The sequence below is a fragment of the Cricetulus griseus genome, chromosome 5 (assembly GCF_003668045.3).
Source record: "Cricetulus griseus strain 17A/GY chromosome 5, alternate assembly CriGri-PICRH-1.0, whole genome shotgun sequence".
NCBI classification, from domain to species: domain Eukaryota; kingdom Metazoa; phylum Chordata; class Mammalia; order Rodentia; family Cricetidae; genus Cricetulus; species Cricetulus griseus.
In genome coordinates this window covers 31906975-31928037 of record NC_048598.1, presented here as the reverse complement: position 1 = coordinate 31928037, position 21063 = coordinate 31906975, and the positions used below count along the sequence as shown (strand labels likewise).

Below are 21063 nucleotides of genomic sequence, written 5' to 3'. Positions count from 1 at the left end.
CACCAGCTCTGGTATGTTCTCTAGAAAGAAAAATGTTCTAGAAATAGGAGCTGTCGGTGCTTTCTACAGAAAACATTGTGTCTCTGGCCAGGGATTGTGGTGGACTTTAAACCAATGCCACTGAGGTGTGAACTAGTACAAAGGACCCTAGCAGAATCTGTCTGAGTGTCTATGTGACAAAACTGGGCTAAAGCTTTGGCTCTGGTTTTCTTGGTTCCTAACTTAGGAGAAACTGCTTAAGTTTCTGTCTGGTCACTTCTACAGAGAAGGAAGGAGCTATCCTTCTGCACAGATGAACTTCAGTGTAGTAAGTGCTTATATGACCTGCTATTAATGATGGCATTTCGGGTATGAGATATTACTTCCTCCTCAAAATGTAAGGCCTTAGAGTCAAAACACCAAACAATATGGTACATTGCTAAACAGCAATGCCTTTATTACCCTGCTCTATAAGCCAGCTCCTCAGTGAGTGTTCCCAGACAGAGCATTCCGGCCTGCACATTGCAGCTTGCCAGGCCTGGCAGTCACCTCAGTAAAACATGTAGTCCCGTGAGACAACTGGCTTTAAGAAGCACAGAGATGGGACTATACCACTGAGATCTGTCATGTAAAGATAAAGATTCTAAGTCCTAGGACACTGAGCTGGCTTCAATTCCCCAGTCTCATCCTTTGCTATTGTACCACCTAACAGCCATGTCCACCATAAAGGACACTGGAGATTACCTAACTGTCCAAGCCTATACTTGAGACCTTTACACATGCTACTTCCCTGTCGGTTCCCAACATCCCTCCAGGCTGTCTTCAGGGGTCATCTCCTCAAACCCTCTCCTTCCCACACTGGTTTTGGTCAGTGTTTTATCACAGCAATAGAAACCAAATTAGGACTCTTGCTGTGTGCTGGTTGTTTTATATGAATTAACTCATTGTGTTGGATAGTTTTATGTCAGGCTAAAGTCATCTGAAAGGGGCAACCTCAATTATACAAATGCTTCCATAAGACTGAGCTGTAGGCAAGCTAGTAGAGCATTTTCTTAATCAGGGATTGATGGAGGAGGAGCCAACCCATTGTGAGTTGGTGGTCCTGGATTCTATAAGAAATCAGGTTGAGCAAGCCAGTAAGCAGCAGTTCTCTGTGGCCTCTGCATCAACTCCTGCCTCAGGGTTCCTGCCCTGCTTGAGTTCCTGTCCTGACTTTCTTTGATGATGAACTGTGATATGGAAGCATAAGCTGTATAAATTTTTTCCTCCCCAACTTGCTTTTGGTCATGATGTTTCACCACAGCAATAGTAAGCTTAACAAAGACATTTAATGTAACCTCTTCATATCCCTATGACACAGACACTCCTGAGCCATTTTGTGAACTAGAAATTGACCAGCTGCCACTCAACTAGTAAATGCAGCACTGAGGTTAAAATCCGAACAGCCAAGGATCTGACCTATATTCCTAATTATTATGCATACTTCTCTGAAGTTCTTTCTCTGTATTCAGCGACTGTCCAGACCCAGTCAGTGGATCCTTTTTCTCTGACTTCCTATTAAGGGTTTTGGAAAAGCAGGTAGATACCAGTTAGGCTGTTGTGAATTCAGGGAATCACCAAGCAAATGTTTAAACACAAAGAATGGCCAAGGTATGTCCCAGTATGTCTCAGAACACCTGAAGGCCAGAGCTGAGCAGAACAAGTGGATGCAGTTTGGAGATCCTTGTGTTTCTTAATGTATAAGGGAAGAATTTGGCAAATGTTGATCCAGGATGCAAGCCATTCCCATAGTCTTAAAGAGATCTCCTACATGCCAAGTACCTCTTCGCTACTATAAGCCAAGCTAAGCATTCACATTCATAGTTGGCCCAATGTTTGCAGTTTTAATTAAAAAGTAAAAATATGAGCCAGGGTGTCAAGGACATCACAAGAAAACCCACAGAATCAACTAATCTGGCTTATAGAAACTCACAGTTTGAACCAACAACCAGAGAGCCTGCCTAGGCCCAACCTAGGCCCAACCTAGGCCCAACCCTATGTCTACTTGTGGGACTTCTAACAATGGGAGCAGGAGCTGTCCCTAACACTTTGGCTAGCTCTTGAGATTCTATTCCTCATACTGGTTTGCCTTGCCGAGCATTAATACAAGGGGAAGTGCTTAGTTCTGCTGCAACTTTATATGCCATGCTTAGTTGATACCCATGGGAGGCCTGCCACTTTCTGAACAGAAAGAGGAGTGGATTAAGAAGGGGCTTGGGGGAGAGAATGGGAGGCAAGAAAATAAATAAATAAATAAATATTACAACATTTTACCCTACTCCATGAGAGATGTATATGAAATTCCATCCCAAATAAGTATGACTATTTCTATTAAATAGTCTCATTTCTCAGTCTGAAGTTAAAATGGAAAAAAATCATAAACATGACATTGAAATTTGTTTTGGGACAAAAATCTCAGCACTGAGCAGGGGAAGTAAACACAAAGTCCCATCCCTAACCAAGAATCTATCTACAATTGATACACACTGGGAAAGAGAAATCCATTTTCATCATTGGAGCATCTCTGGGTATATCAATCATGTTCCAAGCAAGCCCTATGCCCAGGAGTAGGTGGCCAACACAAAACAAACTTCGTGTTTTTCATGAGCTTTTGTTATGGTTTGAGGGGGGTGTTGTTTGTTTAGTTCGTTTTGATTTTTATAGTTTGGGGTTTTATTTTGTTTTATTATTTTTCTTGGGGTCTCTTTTGAGAGAGAGAGGACATAAAGTTGGATGAGTAGGGGGATCAAATGGGGGTCTGGGAGGAATTAGGAGAGAGAAGAATATAATCAAAATATATTGTATTTTAAAAGTCTTTTAAAATTGCTCTTGTAAATATCCTCCAACCCACAAACAAAAGAGCTGATGCCAAGTGGTAAGCATCTTTGCCTTCAAAAGCAACGTCCTCCTTACCCAAAGAAGCTTCCCCAACTTCCAGTTTCCCATTACCTGTAAGGGCCTTGGTGTCCGCTTTCTTGCTGCCCTGGTTGCCCCTCTCAGCCCACACAAAGACTTTGTATGCCTCTCCTGGCTTCAGGCCCGTCAGAACAGTGCTGCTCTGGTCCTTGGGTACCGCCTTCTCCTTGGTCTCCCCATCAGGGGAGATGTAGCGCACCACATACTTGTCTATGTCAGCCCTCACAGGATCCCAGGAAACAGATGCCGTGTCTTCTGTCACCTGATTAGTGACCACATTGGTCGGCCCATCAATTTCTTCATAAAAATACACAAGAAAGAAAACTTAGAGAAACCACTCTCCTGGTAAAATCCTCCATCACTTTAGGCTCCAAGTCAGTGGTTTCCACAATGCAGGGTGGTGTCTCCCAAATTGAAGTTTCTAAAACTGGCATCTATCACCTATCTATACAATGTTCCTTTCTTCTTTCTTTCCCAAATAAAAGTGCCAAAAATTTAGTTCATTTACTTCACAACAATGTGCATAACAAGGACTGTGATGGCATTCAGCAGTTATTGATAAACAAAATAGCTGGAAGTCTATGCTGAGGTCATTTATATTCAAAACAATTTTCCAGCTGTATCCTGAACACACCACACACACACACACACACACACACACACACACACACACACACACACACACACACACACAGGCTTCTCAATAACACACCCTGTACCTGTGACTTCAGAAAGTCCTTTGGGGTCCTCAAATTTTGTTCACACTAGATCCCAGCCTTCCAAGTGCCCCCAGCACAGAGTCCACTTCAGGAAGTTTAGAATGTGCCCTAGCATCTCTGCTTTTAGTGGTTTGGGGTTTTTTTTGTTTTGTTTTGTTTTTTGTTTTTTTGTTTTTTTGCTCACTCATTCACTCACTTGTTTGCTTTGGGTTTTGGTGGGGCAGTTGGGATAATTCTTTAAAACAGATTCTTACAATTTAGCCCAGCTGGCCTTGAACTCACATACTGTACCTCAGCCTTCTGAATGCTGGGATTCGAGACAAGTACCCCCACATATACACAGAGCCCTGATCGTGGTGGTACATTCCTGTAATTCCTGCACTTGGGAGCCTAAAGCAGAAGAATCATGAGTTCAATGTAAACCTGGGTTATATATGAAATTCAACACCAGACTGAAACACAGAGCAAAACCTTATCTCAAAAATACATAATAATGCCAGGCATTGGTGGCGCATGCCTTTAATCCCAGCACTCGGGAGGCAGAGGTAGGTGGATCTCTGTGAGTTCGAGACCAGCCTGGTCTACAAGAGCTAGTTCCAGGACAGCCTCCAAAGCCACAGACAAACCCTGTCTCAAAAAACAACAACAAAAAAAACATAATAAGTTAGTGAATACTATAAAACTTTTAAGTGGTACTGATGTACATCAAAGAAGGAGGGCTTCCATGTTAAGCCCCCATCATCCCCATCTCCATTCTATGCATGGATAATAATGTCCTGACCCAACATCTACTTATTACTTTGACCCTCTAAGTTCCATTCATAATTTACTCTTTCGTCCAATATGCTCACCTTTCTGCAGCTTCCTGCCATTTGGAGAATTTTATAAGTAAGTCATCTATACACACCCATCAAGGCTACTGATAAAGATACTGAACAGAACAAAGCCAAGGCATGATACCATATTATCCCCCGCATATGGATCTACATCTTTTTAGCTAAAAAGCCACAGAATAACTTCTTAGTCTAAGGCAGCTAAACTCCTTTCCTTTTGCCCAAATATCCTCTCAGAAAAGGAGTTTTCAGAGCGGTTATAACTTCACACAGTCCCATTCTTCATCCTCAGCTATAGCGCACCCTTATCAAACATAAGGGCAGTGTTTTATTTGCATGAAAAGATGAAATGTGTTCCATTACCAGAGGCAGTTCATATTTCATTTAGTAAGTCAACTGCCACTTACTAAGCACACACCAGGGGTCATGTGCTTTTCATACATTAGTTATCAAATCTCATGGTAAAAACAGAAGGCATTTACTAGGTGCCTCACTGGTTTAGAAAACTAATAAAATCTTCCACTCTTAGAACAGTAAGTATATGCTAGGCATAAATAGGTTATATAACTTGTCTAAGATCAATAGGAGTAAATATTAGTGGCTGTCAATCCACTAATAATCTTTGAATGCCTACATGCAGCTGAGAATCCATGGCGGCATGGGTTAAATTGTGTCTAGTCCTCCTGCTCCAGTACAACATGCCAAAGTGCTGCCTTGTACCTCAGTTTGGAACCTTACTGTTTTGAAACGATCTTTTCAGAGATAATAAAGTTTAAAATGGGGTCATCTGGACCCAATCCAATGTGACTGATATCTCATCAATATATGAATTAACCACTAATAACAAATCGTAGGTAAAATAAAATATGCTCTTAAAGGCTATTGTAAGCTGAAATAACATAGTAGTAGTAGATTAGAACTTGGGGAGAATACTAAAGAGAGAAAATGGCCCTGAGTGCTAGATGTAGCTATGAGTGCTAGATGTAGCTATCTCACGGGCAAAGAGAGGCCTGGAGAATGAGAGAGGGGGAAATCTGGATGCAGACACCTACAGAATCCCAACCCCACCTTCAGGAGGATCTAAGAGGTTGTTCAGAAGAAAGCATGCACACAACAGAGAGGGTTTCCTCCCTGACCCCTTCCTTTTCTGTATCCAAAATGATTCTGTGCTTTCTAGGAAGGGTTGGTGACAGCCTATAGAGGCCATACCTCTGTCTGGGGCAATAGTGATGAAATGAGAATAGAAGGGTAAGGACAGAGAGACAAGAGTACCCTGCTCCTGAAGTCCCTGACCCTCACCCTCTCCAAAGTGACCCACGCACATTTATAAAACCCAGGATCCTAGCAGTGCCTCTTACTTCTTCATCTTGTCCCAGTCAATATTTAGCTCATGGCTTCTGGGGCACCCTGCACAGGCCAGTGGGTTGGTAGGATCAGAGCAGTCTATGTGTACTGACAGATCCAACATACCATCCCTGAAGCTCATTTTCCCTCAGCAGCCTCAGGACACTGAAGAGATAAAGTAGCTGCCAAGGAAAACCCTAAACAAGCCCTCTAGACTCCTTTGCCCTTCACTTAAAAAGGTCACATAAGCAAGCTAAACACACTGTAGTGTTCCACTGGCTTTGCTGTAGAAAACATCCAGTGTGTGGTTATAATGGTAACAGTTGCCTATGTTGCTTTTTGAAGACTTGAAGAACACTTTGCTAAGGACACGACTCACTGCTTTTATCTACATGTGTCTGGTGGAGACTAAAGTGGAATGGGAAGGCTTGCTACAGTTATCTTCATGCTGTGTCTGTTCTCTTTGCTGCTTTACCCTTGGGTCAGCTTCTACTCCACACTGCATGTAGATATGTTGATGATGTGAGAAATGTTGTGTCCAACATTTATACTGCAGGGTTACAACTTGACCTAGACCTTGCTAAGTCTCTCTTCCTCCTCCAAGGTTTAAAAAAAAATCTACCATATTCCACATGGACACAACAGACCAACGAGGAGGAACAGAGTTTCTGAAAGAGCTCTGCTTGGTCAAAGAGAGTAGCATCCCTCCTGTTCTTTAGGGGTTCTCTCTCCCATACCATTCTTTCCTAAGTCTGTTACTCCTCAACACCATAGACTCCAGGGTGATATTCTTCCTTCTCCAATTTCTTCCTTCTTCAGTCACTGAATAAAGCATTTCTTTCTCCATAGTACTCATCTTTCCAACATTGTTTTTTTTCTTTGGGATAAGATTCCAGACCTGGGTTAGGTAACAATTGAGCCAAAAGCCTAAATAAATAAATCTTTGTTATGAATACCAGGAAGGAAAAGATAAGTCTAGTTCATACCTAGAACAGCTTTAGCTCTATAAGTTTAATCACAGAAGTCCAACTAGAGATAGGACCAGCCTAGAACTCAGTGATTTCTGCCTCCTTCTCTCCCCATCCTCTCAACTCTTTAATATAAACTTGAAGGGGACCCTCACAAAGCTGTGATCCCTAATGATTCATAGGATGGAACAAGGATAGCAATCAGATGCTGACATCCAAGAATGAGAGGCAGACCTCATGGATGGACCCCACGCACTCACAAAATGCCACATTGCATGAAGCCAGCGCCGCAAGACCAAAACCTCCTAGTCTGCCAAGAGGAGATGTGGGGATCATTAAACCGTTTTTTCCACACAGCAAAAGCTTCCAGTAGCTGCAGTGGTGGGCCAAATCCTAGACAAATTACAGCTGTAGTAGCCTCATTTACAAATCAGGATCTCTCCAACCTGGCCCCAGTGTCCTCCTCCAGCTACAACTTCCCACATGCTGGACATTGGGGGTCCTCACTGACCTCTGTCAGCCTTGTCTTTTTCATGATATTTGTTTGATAAAAGAATAGCCAAAGAGGAGGAGGGGAGAAGATGGTAAAAGAAGTGAATCAGTTAGCAACTTGGGTGAAACAGAAACCTTGACTTAAATCTAGCCACTGCCCAGGGCCACCTCCTCTACTATTTGTAAACTTTTAAAAGGATCAAAACCAACTAATCCAGAGCAACAAACACTGCTCTCTTACCCCCCAGATATTCTCCACTCTGCATAATCCTGATGCAGGATAGGAAGACAGGGAAAATTAAGGGGATGTGGGAATGGAAAGGTTCCATCACCACATACCCACATTGTAAAGACTGCACAAAAACATCACTTTTCCTGAGAGATATATGAAACAGAACACTTAAAACAACTAACTAACCGTGTTTAAGAGCAAAATGTTAGTGGCCTTTGAGTTCAACCACATCAGGATTTTTATCTGTAAACCTGTACTTTTCTGTGGGGGAAAAAAAAATATATTGTGAATGAGCCAGGCATTGGTGGCACATGCCTTTAATCCCAGCACTCGGGAGATCTCTGTGAGTTCGAGGCCAGCCAGGTCTCCAGAGCAAGTGCCAGGATAGGCTCCAAAGTTACACAGAGAAACCCTGTCTCAAAAAACCAAAAAAAAAAAAATTGTGAACAGAGTTCACAGTCAAACAGAAGTCTTGATAAAGAGGTGATAAAGAGGTCTTGGTTGTTTTGCTGCTTTTTCCCCCTTTGTTTTTGTTTTTTGTTTGTTTGTTTGTTTTTGATATAGGGATAGTAAGAATCTCTTTGACCTTTTTGACCTAAACTTTTCTTTTCGGCACTCCCTTTACTCATTCATGAACCTGAAGGATACACTCATAAACCACCTTATCATCTCATTGACAAATAAAATAATTCTTGGGTTAAAAATAGGTATATCAGAACACTTTAATTCTCTCTTTTAATTTTAGATTTTTAAATTTAGATACAGATCTTGCCCTTTGACCAATCTGACTTCAAAATCCTTTGTTGATGTTGTTAAATACTTGTTATTCTCTCTCCTTTGAAAAGCCTATACCTATCCCTTAAATATATACCCCTGTCTCCTTAGTAAACCCTCATTTTGCTTTATTGATTTGTCCTCAAATTCCTTTCTGCAAGGTCCTGACTGTGGCAGGACAGAGGTCCCTGGGAGAACTCAAGCGGCATAGCTGTCAAAGTGGAGTTACATTTCCTGCTGCCAATAATAATCCAATCTCTCTCTTACCTATTGCCAGTGCAGACTCAGTGTTAAGAACATGCGCTTTCGACCGGCATTGGTTTCACCTTTAATCCCAGCACTCAGGAGGCAGAGGCAGGCGGATCTCTGTGAGTTCGAGGCCAGCCTGGTCTCTAGAGCGAGTGCCAGCATAGGCTCCAAAGCTACACAGAGAAAGAAAAAAAAAAGAACATGTGCTTTCCTTCCCAAATTTTATAAATATATTCTTGGCTCTCCGTCCCACTCGAATAGTTTTAATTGCTATTTAGCCTTGTTGCTAATAGACAAAGGAACTTGTCCAAGAACCTGGTCAGGGTTCTGTTTTGTTTTGTTTCTGTCAAGCAGCTGTAACAGCTCAATAAACTCTTATTTGAAGACCCTTCAGTTTTTACAAGTTTTGGTTTAACAAGTTCCACTGGTTAACTTTTTAAATGGAAAATAACTGAACTACATTCTCCCATCCTTACATATGCATATGCTGTTTTTAAATTCTGGTACTCTTTTTCATCTTGTGAGAATGCAAATATGTTTTTCTCCTAAATTAACCAGTCATCTCAGCCAGACCTGAGATGATTTCCTGACCTCTGAAACCATAGTATCCTTTCCCTTTTTGTTTTAGTAGAGTACACGTCATAGATTTATTTACAACCCAATAAAGCATCTCATCCTGATTTTAGGATATAATTGACAATAAAAACACTTCTCCGATGCTAATAGTCTAGTTGGGATAATATACTTGAAAGGTTAACTACCAATTCAGTGGCACACTCAATTAATTGCTGTAAGAACTCAAAGGCTGTGACATTTAATGTGATTATAAAAGGCTTTAGTCAAGAAGTAGAAGTTTTGCTACCAAGATTAGTTGACTTGTAGTTGACTTGTAGGCCAGTGACAGTGGCTCTTCCATCCTGATCCTGCTTTGGACTCTACATCCAAAGTCACAATCCCTGACTACCCCCGTAACATTAGGAAGTTTCACAATTGACTTCCTTAGGGTTTACAAGAACACAAGAAAAGATGGAGGTATCAGGGCTTCCTTCCATCCATTAAGGGAAAGCAAGATCCCCTGGTCAAAAGAATGGAAGCTGATTTCACTTCTCTTCCTGGGTATTCTGGGTGGAGAGACTGCCATTCTGATCTGCTGGAAAGATTAGAACATGCTATTGTCTCTCACCTAAAAGTTCATCCACTGGAGACCAAGAGTTTACCCACAGGAAAGCTGATTCACCTGAACACATGATCCGGTGATGAAAGGAATACTTATCCCCTTAATGTGATTTCAATAATTTACTTATCAGCTCTACTAAGCCTGCTTGCATTTTCAGTTCAGACTAAAAAAGAAATACTTTTCCTTTTCCTCCTCCTCCTCCTCCTCCTCCTCCTCCTCCTCCTCCTCCTCCTCCTCTTCCTTCTTCTTTCTGATACCAACCAAAATTCAAAGTGTGCTTAGGGCTTTCCCACTCTTTCTCTGAAGCACCCCTCCCACTCTACCATGCAGCTGCTGGCCGACCTACACTGCTGAGCAAGCCAGCTTTCATAGACCCTAACTCGCATCTCTTCTCCATCCATCTCCTTCCATGGCTGCTGAAGTTTTTGTTTCAAATTCTAATAAGGCAGTCCTCCAGTTTTCTTCTGGACACATTTTTAAACTCTGATCCATCATAGGGTCTTTTATTTATTTTTAAGGATTTATTCATTTTATCTTTTTGTATGAGTGTTTTGCTTGCATGTTTATATGCACCACATATGTGCTTGGTACCCAAGGAAGTCAGAAGAGAGTGTTCGATCTAGAAGTGGAGTTCCAGATGGTGGTAAACCAGCATGTGGGTATGGGGAATTGAACCCAGGTCCTCTGCAAGAACAACAAGAACTCTTAACCTCTGAGCAATATCTCCAGCCCCCAGCCTTGGGATCTAACACTATTTCTAGTAGTCACTATCAGAAGTGAATTGATTTGTCCAACACCCAGTTGTTATCTGATGGAGAATTGCTTGATATATGGGGAATAGTATACACACACACACACACACACACACACACACACACACACACACACACACGCACACACACTTTAATGAGCAAGCGTTGGGTTGATTGTATAAGAGGAGAAAATGTATTAATCTCTCCAAGAAGTGTCAACTAGGAAGCACTTTGCCTCTGTGGCTAAGCTCAAAGGCATTTAAGTCCAGCTCTGCCATTTCCTGGCTGTGTGAACCTAGTCTTCACTCCTTCAAGTATCAGTTTCCTTAAGCATATGACCTAGAAATAATAGGCTCATCCATAGACTGACTTGAGAACTAAATGACAAAACTCATGAAAAATGCTCAGGGAATTTGCTGCTTGACACACAGTGAACTTTCAATTGATCTATAACTTCTCAATCAAGCCACAGAGAAAGCTTTCAGAAGCAAGGAAAGTATTTGCCATTTTTTGACTCACTCAAATATCTCAGCAACCATTTAGGCAGACTAACCCAGTCCATCTTGTCTGGATCATAAATTACTTTAGATTCCTTCCTTTATAATTACCCAGCTCTGCAACTCTTCCATATTCCAACCATCTCCTAGGAAGCAGAAATAGTTAATTCAACCCTCACACTGTCTCATCCTCATTCCTGTATCAGCCCACCAAGGTACCTCTAAGACTGAACTGGAAAGAACTAAGACACTTTTTAAGGGAAACTCAAAATGTAAAGATTCCTTCTTTGCAGGCTCCTATCATCAGCCTCTTCCAGAGCCCAATCTGCATAGGGGGACTCACAGTTCAATAAATACTTAAGCCTATGAAGTTTTCAAGTTCCACTCTGGCTGATAAATGACAAATTACTGCTGCATAGCATCTTACAAATATTCTCAATAGAGAAATGCTAACTATACCATGATTCCCATGTGAGGGTCTTAACCATTATTTCTCATTTCAAAGCAGACTGCTTGAATGTGGACGTTAGGAAAATCTACAAATACAACATGAAAATAGTTTAAACCATCTGTCCTTGGGGAACGTAGTTCTGCACACCCATTAAGTGTCTTGAGACAATAGTTCAGTGATTGAAACAATTGAAATCCAGACAAGTGTAAGGAATACTGCCTTCCCTTGACTCCAAGATCCCAGAAGAGTGTCCTATATGGCAAGAAAAAAATTAAAACAGGAGCAGTTTGCTTCTGTTCTTCTGACCCTCAGTGTAGAGATGCCCGTCCAGAAAGCCAGATCATCTCTCCATAGAAACCCTGGAATTGTCGCCTGAGACAAGAAAAATCCAAGAATGGGAAGCTGATTAAATCGCCATACCTGTCCTTCCATTCAGGAGAATCGGTTTCCCCTCTAGATCTCCTCTTATGGGGATAACTGTGATTTTATATTCTGTTCCAGGCTGCAGACCTAGAAAAAAGCAGCCAACATGGGTGTGAAGACAGGCTCCAGAGCCCACTCCCATACAGCTTCTACATGGGTTTATGCTGACCACTAAACCTAACAGTAAAGGCAGATAACAAGCCAGGAATCAGAATGTGAAGGGGTAGGGAACAGACAGTGTGAAGTCTGTGGGGCTCCTGTCTGCTATTGAGTACTTACTTCCCAATTTTATTTATAGTCCAAATGTTTTCCAGCTCCTAACAGCAAGATTCATTCCCTCAAAACTTTTCTTATAATAGAAGAAAAAAGGGAAATCTGGCCTAACTTATCTCCCTGTGGAAACAACTTGAGTGGTTTGTTCCTCATGACACAACTATTCAGACTCCATTGGCAAAATGAAAACAAACAATTGCGTGTATGAAGCCCACACACTCATTCTCGTCTTCACAAGCATGAGAGCTGAAAGCTGTTCCCTTAGAAAGGAACCGAGGAAGTGGGCAGAAGAGTGAAGACCCACAGGATGGACCAGGAAGCTAATAAGCCTGGGGATCGCCGGGCGTTGGTGGCACACACCTTTAATCCCAGCACTCGGGAAGCAGAGGCAGGCAGATCTCTGTGAGTTCGAGGCCAGCCTGGTTTCCAGAGCGAGTGCCCAGGCTCCAAAGCTCGAGAAAGAAAAAAAAAGCCTGGGGATCCTTCACTTAGATGGGCTTCTTCTAGCAACCTGTGTCTATGATTTTGTGTCACATATGTCACTTTTCTAAAAGGGCCTTGAAAAGTGTAGAAACCAAGTATTACAAAACTTGGTACATCCCTGAATCCCAGCCCCTGAGATCCAGGTCTCAGTGACATTAGTTCAGTCATCAGAGAAAGCCCTTTGTCTAGCACAACCCTTCTCTGCATGGTACTCAGCAAGTCATCTATCTATCTATCTATCTATCTATCTATCTATCTATCTATCATCTATCTATCTATCTATCTATCATCTATCTAAATTATGTGTATATACATACACACTATATATAAAATAGATAGATGATAGGTAGACAGACAGATAGACAGATAGACAGACAGACAGACAGATAGATAGATAGATAATCTCCCTTCCCACCTTACTCCCCTGCAACACTCCTCCAAAAGAAATATTGGTACATCGTCAAATACATCCTAAAATATTACATAGGGGCTCAAAAACTTTGCTGATAGGAAGGACACTTTAGAAGTAGTCCGTTAATGGAGTGTCCTGGGATTCCAGCCCTGAAACATTGGCACAGAGACAGCAGGCCTCGGGAGCTGGCTTGTATCTAGGTATCTAGAACCAAGTATGGTCCCTAAGGCCGGGTATACACTGTCTCCCTCTACCATAGCTTCTGCAGCTAGCATCTAGAATCTCCCAATGTAGACTCTTACCAGTGATGTCATATCTACTCTTGGGATCACGGCTCCTGGGCACAGTGACCTCAGCTACTTCCTGCCCTGTTAAGGGACCATACCGAAGCTTGTAATAGTCCACCTCAGTCAGAGGGTTCTCCCACTCCACATCAAGGGACGTCTCCGTCTCTTCGTTTACCCAGGCAGTGCCTACCACAGCAAGATCTAGGACAGAAGACAAGAGAAATGGTTGAGTGCAGAGGACGCAAAGGTCTGAAACAGGCCATTGGCCACTAAGTCAGCATCCTTTCTTGATACAATGAGAGCTGGCTTCAGCCCCAGGACACAGTCTTTAGCAGGGGTCTGAGAGCTCCCCAGGTAGTAGCCGGCTGTTGGATCTTCCACAGAAGGCAGACTTTTCCTAGAAAGACCCCACACCTCATCCCACTCTGCTCCATACATCTCACCCTCCCACACAGACTCTGATCAAGTCGGAGCTGCTCCTCTCAGGCCAGCATCCACAATGCCCATCCCGGGGTTCAGCTGCTCTGAACTGGTATTCTCCCTGTGGCTACTGAGTCCCTGTCCTTGGCAATAGCTATGGGAACAGATACATGTAAAGCTAGGGCAAGGAGTTTCAATTTTTCAAATATAATATTTCTAATAGAACTGGATCTTTCCTCTAACTCCCAAATTAGAGCCCATGGTGCTCAGATGTGCTATAGATTAACCCAGGGCAAAACTGCAAAGCAGGTGATTTTTAATTAGGTCTGTCTCTGTATCTTTCCCAAACCTTCTATCAAATTATAATACTTTCACAAGGTCCCCAGGGTGCTCATGATACCACATTGCCCTATCCTGTAAAGGACACTCATCGTATGCCTTTGTTCACAGTCAAGTATAGGGTTAAGCATTTGCCCTGCAGCCTGGAAAGAAAATCATGAAATCATACTACAAAGGAGTGGCACTCTAAGGGAAGACCTTTGGGGAGGGGCAACTAAGGACTTCTGTGAAGACTTAGAAGTGTAACAGCTGTATCGCAGGCTGACAGAGATTGCTCGTAAAGTCTGAGACAAGGAAAAACAGCTTCCAGGACTCCCAGCCTTGCCCCCTTCCAAGGTCATGTCACCTTTAGGTTAGAGGCACTTCCATCCATTCTGGCTGACCACTTGTCAAGGATGCATGACAAGGAACTTTCCTACTAGGCAGAATATCTGTGATTCTCTCTCTCTAAACAGAGAGCCTCTCAGAGCCTTTCTTCTCACCTGCAGCTCCTACCTGCCAGCCCCAGGTTCTGTTTTGGGACTTCTTTCAAAGAGGGAATTCCCCTAGTGGAAGGGCAATAGGAAAGTAATGAAGGTGACTCAAGGATTGTGGAAGACATCCTACATGGCTTCAGAGAATTGGGAGAGAGTCACAAATTAAAAAAAAAAAAAAATCAAGGACTTAAGAAGAATGTTCAAGAAGGGAATAAGTGTTAGAAGGTCTAAAGCTCCCGGGGTGGGGGTGGGGGATAGATTTGAACTTGAATCAGTTTAGACAGTGTTATTCTTTTGTTTAGAAAGAAGAAAAGAGAAATGCTGAGACATGAGACATAAGACTATAAGAGAGAGCACATAGGTGAGAGAGAGTAGAAAGGAAGCTGAGAGGAAACAGAGCGGGGAACCAGAGAGAGGGGAACCAGAGAGAGGGAACAGAGAGAGGGAACAGAGAGAGGGAACAGAGAGAGGGAACAGAGAGCGTAAATGGGCAGGGACTTGTCTTTTAAAGGGGTCCTCTGCACCTGCGTGCAGACTTAGTTCCCATGGAACCTTGGGCTGACCAGGGTACTGCCTGTTCCACCAGGTAACAGGGGCAGGCCAGCATAATGCCTGAACCTTTCAGACAGAAAGACAAACTCCATAGCAGCAAGATTTTATAAATCCTTGGAGGAAGAGTCTAAGAAGGGTTGGTAAGGTTTTCTCCAGATGTTCCTGCCCTTCCCTGGGAGTCTCAACACTGTTCTGCCTGTAGCAGATGCAGCTACAGACAAAAGCATCCCCTACTTTCAGGAGTTGGCCTGGCTCTCACAGCTGTTTTTAGTGCTCTCCCATGCTCATAAACCATTTCACAGAGCTAAGCCAAGGACACTCTGCAAGCATGTGAGACCAAGACAAAAACAAAGCCATCCTACGACTATGTCTGAACACAGACAAAAGCAAGACTATTGTTCACATAAATGACAAAATGTCCCCATGCCTGACTAACAGGCAAAGCAGCTACTTCGTCTCAGTCACAGCTTTGGCAGCCTCTAGTGAGCCCTCTCTCTGGAGAAAATTCCCTAAGATGCTTAACGACAGAATTGCCTCCACTTCTTGACAGTATCCCCACCATAGCAAATCCCTCCTCCCCCAGTTATCTAATTCAACCCCATAGTCTCTAACTGATCCTTCCGTTCTTACTGAGACACCCCTGGAGTCCCCCATGGTGGATATTTCCTAGAACAAAGTGAACAACTAAATCCAACTTGTTTTTAGTGATGGATGATGAAGGCATGCCCTAAAACTACCACATCTCTCAAAGCCATTTTCAACACTAATCTACTATAGTTCACCATGTTCCTGCCACCAAAACAGCTCAGGCAGCCTTCTGTTTCCACAAAGATGACTACATGCCAGCATCTACCCATCTGGATCTTTCCTCAAGGGTTTAGAGTAGGGAGATGGCAGTACATTTTTATCAGCACCTAGAAGAGCACTTGGCACACGGTGGAACATCACTAAACAAGTGTGGAGAAAAGGAATGAATCAGTAACTTGGACAACTAGATTGATCCAAACTCTAGAGAGTCAATACCACTTTAAAAATATTCATGAAAAACTGGATTTCTGCAGAGTGCTAGCAGCCAGTCAGCCACATAGTGTAGCTCCCACCTACACTTAAGAGGAAAACAGCTGCCTTTTTAAAAGACAATATAGTTTCAAAGTTGTTTTGTTTTGAAACAGGGTCTTATGGTGTAGCTCAAGCTGGCCTGGGACCTATGATCTTTCTGCATCTGCCTCCTAAGGGCTAGAATCACAGACATGTGCCACTACAACTGTCCCAAAGTCAGTTTGGTGGTGGTGGTGGTGGTGCTGGTGGTGGTTTTGCAATTAGAGGCCTTTAAAGCAACTAATAAGGAACCAGCGGAATGGTCCAAACATTCTGGATCATTAATTTGCATTATAATACTAAATTCTTTGCACGGAAGTGTTAATATTAGCCACCATGTCTGTCTGTGGTGTGTGTGTGTGTGTGTGTGTGTGTGTGTGTGTGTGTGTGTAGGTGGGTGCACTTATACATGTGTGTGGAAGCCAGAGGACAACCTCAGGGGTTGTTTCTCAAGAACTGTCCACCTTGTTTTTGGACATAGGCTCTCTCATTGGTCTGGAGCTCACTGAGTAGCCTAGGCTGACTGGCCAGTGATCCAACTGGCTCTCCTCCTCAGCATTAGGATCATAAGAACTTACTGTGCCTACCTTTTTATCATGGTTTCTAGGGACTGAACTCAAGTTCAGTTTTTGATTTGTTTTGGTATGCTCAGGAATGTGTTCACCTTTACATGTAATGGTAATTTTTCCTTTTTCAATACATTTCTGAATAGAAAGCCCCCCCAGCAACCTCTGCTTCCTTTGTTTGGGAAAGAGTACTGCTTTGAGAGTTAGTCCCAGTGCTTTCCTTACTTGCTGTAAGTAATAAACCACTCTCTACTCTGTTAATTCCCCAGATGTTCACCAAGAGATGAACCTATTGCATTAGTGACCTGAGCAGTGATGTTCATTCTTCCTATCATTTTGGTATTATTTGGTGATGCAGTGGAGACTACGCCCTCCAAGCCAGTCTCCTGAACCCTCTACCCTGTTCTGTGTCCCAGGTTTTTGTCACTGTGGATTAAGTCTTTCAGGCCCTTCACTCTGGGCTCAGCCTGGAATCAGCCTTAGACTGGAGAGCAGGAAAGAGTTCGGGCCATTGATCTTTTACTCTCCCTGCAAGGATGTTGTAGACTCCCTGTAACCCTCTGCCAGCATCACCCAGGCAGCCTTTCCTACAGCTTCCCCTGGGTCAGTGTACCAATGCCCATCCTGTCCTTCAAGCTAGAATCATTGCTGCCAGTCCTTGAGTATTCAGTGATCCAAATACTGTCTCCATACCTTTGTAAACAACTTTGTAAGCCTTCACTTGCCCCATCTTTTCCCTTGTGACCTGATTCTACCTGATACAGGGGACTTCAACTTCTCACCCATCCCTACTTGAACTTGCTGAATAGCCCTGGAAGCTCAATGAGGAAGTGGCCAGAAATTCACTCTTCAACTATATGTGTGGGAGTGTGGGGCAACTAGACCTTCCTGGTCTCAGGGAAACAGGAGACCTCTTAAGACTAAGCCCATCAAGTTGCTGACTTGAAGGACCCAGTAACCAGAAATCTAGAAGAGGGGAAGAGAGAACTAGGTCATTTCTCTAGCACTCAGGAACTCAGCTGCTGTTTTTCAGAGTCCAGTATAGGACAATCAATAGAAGGATACTTGAAGGAAAGCAGGGGAAACACTTTAAATGAAGCCTGTCCTGGGAAACCCAGTGTATATGACTGTTCCTCACCTGTGGTGGCAAGCAGATGCTGAGGGCTGCTAGAAATGTCTTTCTTCACATTGCGCAGGGTGACTATGTACTTGGTGCCAGGCAGCAAGCCAGTAATGTCATAGGTGTGCTGTTCCTTGGGCACCTGGACCTGCTTTGTATCCTGCTCCTTCCCCAGGGGATAGTAGCTGAGCAGGTAGTGGTCCACCTCACTGGAGGGCTCCCAGCTCACCAGCAGGCTGTTCTCCGTGCTCTTGAGCAGCTGCAGGCCCTGTGGAGCCACCACTGCAAGGAGAAAAGGAACAAAGAGCTGAAGATAGAAAGGGTGATACTGGGTGCCAAGTGAGTATTCACTGACACCTACTACTCATCTAACGCCGTGGTAGTCGGCCTGCAGGATGCAGAACAAGTGTCACACTTTCTTGACACCATTCCCCAGGAAGTTACTGTCTGGTTGCACAGGACCACCACCACCACCACCACCACCACAGGACCACCACTACCACAAGGAGCAGCCCCTGGGGAATTTGGGCAAATGCATATTCTCAGACCTCTCCCAGAACGTCTATGTGACAAGCTCTGGCAGTGGGCCCAGCACTTTATTCTTTTTTGTTTAATTCATTGAAAATTTCATTCAAAGACACACTGTATCTTGATCGTATCTATCCCTTACTTCCTCCTCCTCAACACTTTCCCTCCCACCTTCACATCCCTCCCTCTCCTCTTTCCTCTTCCGGTCTCCACCCCTCCCCGTTTCTGAGTCCAGTTAGTGCTTCCTGTATACACTTGGTGTGGTGCTCATCAACCCACTAGAAGCCACACCCAGCAACCATCAATTGTATAAGCCCCTAAAGTAGGGGTGGGACCTGGGGAACCCCTCCCCCACCAATCAACTATTGTTAAGCCCTCCAAGGGGATCATTATTTAGGGTAGAGTGCGAGACTCCCGAGTAAGACATGTAATAGACTTAGTGCAACTGAGACCACAGATGATGGGAAGGGTGGCCCTCAAAGCACTTTTCCAGCTCTCACCCTGGGAGCAGTCAGGGCCAGTAAAGCCCAACTCGCAGTAACACTCGCCGGTGTCACAGAAGCCATGGCCACTGCAATCATTCGGACAGCGCTGCTCGCTGCAGTCCTCTGCCGTGAAGTCCTCATAGCACTGGCAGACGCCATGCACGCACACACCATGCCCACTGCAGTCCTGGGGGCAGGAGGCATAGGCGCAATCGACCCCCACATAGGGCTGGTCACACACGCAGTGCCCGTCCACGCAGTGCCCATGGCCGCTGCAAGCCCCAGGACAGGTGGGCAGCTCACAGTCGGCGCCTTCCCAGCCCTGATCACAGTGGCAGCTGCAGGTCTCAGGAAAGAAGGTCCCATGGCCACTGCAGTGGCGGCTCGGATCTGCCAAGGGGGGAGAAACAGCTGATGAATGGAGGCCACTGGTTAGAAATGGTTGACATTTTCTGCTTCTTGTGGGAGCTCTGTGAAGAAAACACTTTCCACTGGAGCCAAATCTCAGTTTCTCTTTTGTTTGCCTAAAAAGCTGCTTCTCGGTGAATTCACTGGGGCCTTTCCTCTCTGAAAGGTGGTGACTAGTGTTTTTCCATAAAGGGACTTTAAGTGGACCACACTGGTGGTCAGGCTCTAACCACAAGGGCAGGACTCCATACACTGATGAATAGAACTGGACACAGGTTGTGAACCAGGTCTACAAGAAACTGCAATATAGCCCAGGCCCAATGATGGGTGAGTCAAGACACTTGGTCAGGGCCCAATGGAACTTCCAAAGTGGGGCTCCTGGTTGGGAGTGTGGAATACCATGCTGCTTTCTTCACAGTGGTATGTCCCTGGTTTCTAATTTTGTACCTGGCATCTAGAGGGTACTCTTAACCAAAACAATAAAAACTACCACTCACTGTCACTGGGCAGCTTATGTTCTGAAAACATGAGGCCAAGAAAAAGTCATTCTTTATAAAACAAACAAAAAAAAAAAAACAAAAGACCGCAGTGTATTTTATTACTAATAAGATGTTTAGTTGTCTGACTACTTCCTATGGGCCAAGACACAAATACACACCTTCTACTCTCAAAACTGTGCTAGCTGATAAATCACCCTCATTGGACAGTTGAAGAAATTTCTCAACCTGACATTTGGCTACCTTCCTCTCCTTTCTATGCTTTTTTCTCTTTCTAAACTTACCCCTTGAATAGCAATTGGGCCTGTCAGTAAGACATCCCTGGGATCATTCCCTTCTAGTGTCATTAACTCAGGAGGCCAGCCTGCTGGACCCTCCCTGCCCAGGCTTCCACACGCCCCTTGAACTGTATCAGTGAATAAACTGCTTGGCATGGCCTGCACCCTAAGAAAAGCTGACCGTGAGCGGGGCCTGCACCAGGATCTCAAAGTACCCATGAGGCTAGTGCAGCTCCTGGCACATAGCAGACACTCACTAAATGTTTGTAGACTGAACACCAGGTGGTAATCTCACCAGTCGCTCCCGGGCAGCAGCGGTTGGCACTACACTTCTTCATCTCTGCCATCTCTTCCTCCAGCTTCTTCACCCGGGCCAGCAGATCCTGGACACTTCCGGCCAAGTCACAGTTCTTCTGCGGTGTCTGGAGACGGATATTGTGTCTGAAGATGATGTTTTGCTCCTCCCCAGCCTCACCGGCTGCCAAGAGTGATGTCCCATCATCACTAAGGGACTGTGGGTCAGCCTCTACTTGAACCAGAGCCGATTTGGGCACGTCAATCTTGTAGGTGTGGCTGACAGTGACCTGTTGCTCCTTGTCGCTGCAGCCAGGAGATTCTGAAGTGGCTGGGGCTGAAGCCACCAGGAGCATAGAAGCAAGCAGAAGCCCTAGGGGGAAGGCAAAGATCCCCCAGAGACCCATTCTTGGAGAATGGAATCAGACACTCCAGGAGACCTATCCAGGAAGAGAACACAAGGAAAGTCATGAGGCTTTCTGGGAGGAAAGTATCCCTTTTAGAAGATTCTGAGTCCACACTCTGTTCACAGTACCAGGAAGGGCTTTCTTCACATTCACCCAAGCCAGCCTGTCAGCACTCCAATCCCTAGTGTTCATAGCAACCTGAAAACTGACCACTTCTTCGATCAACAGTAATAGCTGCACATAGAACACTGGCTATGCAACAGGAACTATTTGGAGTATTCACATTTACTAACTC

At 44.2% G+C, this 21063-nt stretch overlaps 1 protein-coding gene across 1 annotated transcript in view; it reads right to left on the bottom strand.

Annotated features, from left to right (window-relative positions):
* The window catches only part of Tnn (tenascin N), a 63399-nt gene extending 42607 nt beyond the window's left edge, over positions 1 to 20792 (bottom strand). Inside the window, exons 1-6 of the mRNA XM_035445949.1 lie at positions 20363 to 20792; positions 18900 to 19274; positions 17890 to 18153; positions 13316 to 13501; positions 11843 to 11932; positions 2968 to 3231 (exon numbers count right to left, since the gene is read on the bottom strand). Of these exons, the coding sequence (XP_035301840.1) occupies positions 2968 to 3231; positions 11843 to 11932; positions 13316 to 13501; positions 17890 to 18153; positions 18900 to 19274; positions 20363 to 20768 (1585 nt within the window). The 5' untranslated portion in view covers positions 20769 to 20792. The remainder of the gene's footprint in view (positions 1 to 2967; positions 3232 to 11842; positions 11933 to 13315; positions 13502 to 17889; positions 18154 to 18899; positions 19275 to 20362) is intronic.
* Positions 20793 to 21063: the final 271 nt, after the last annotated feature.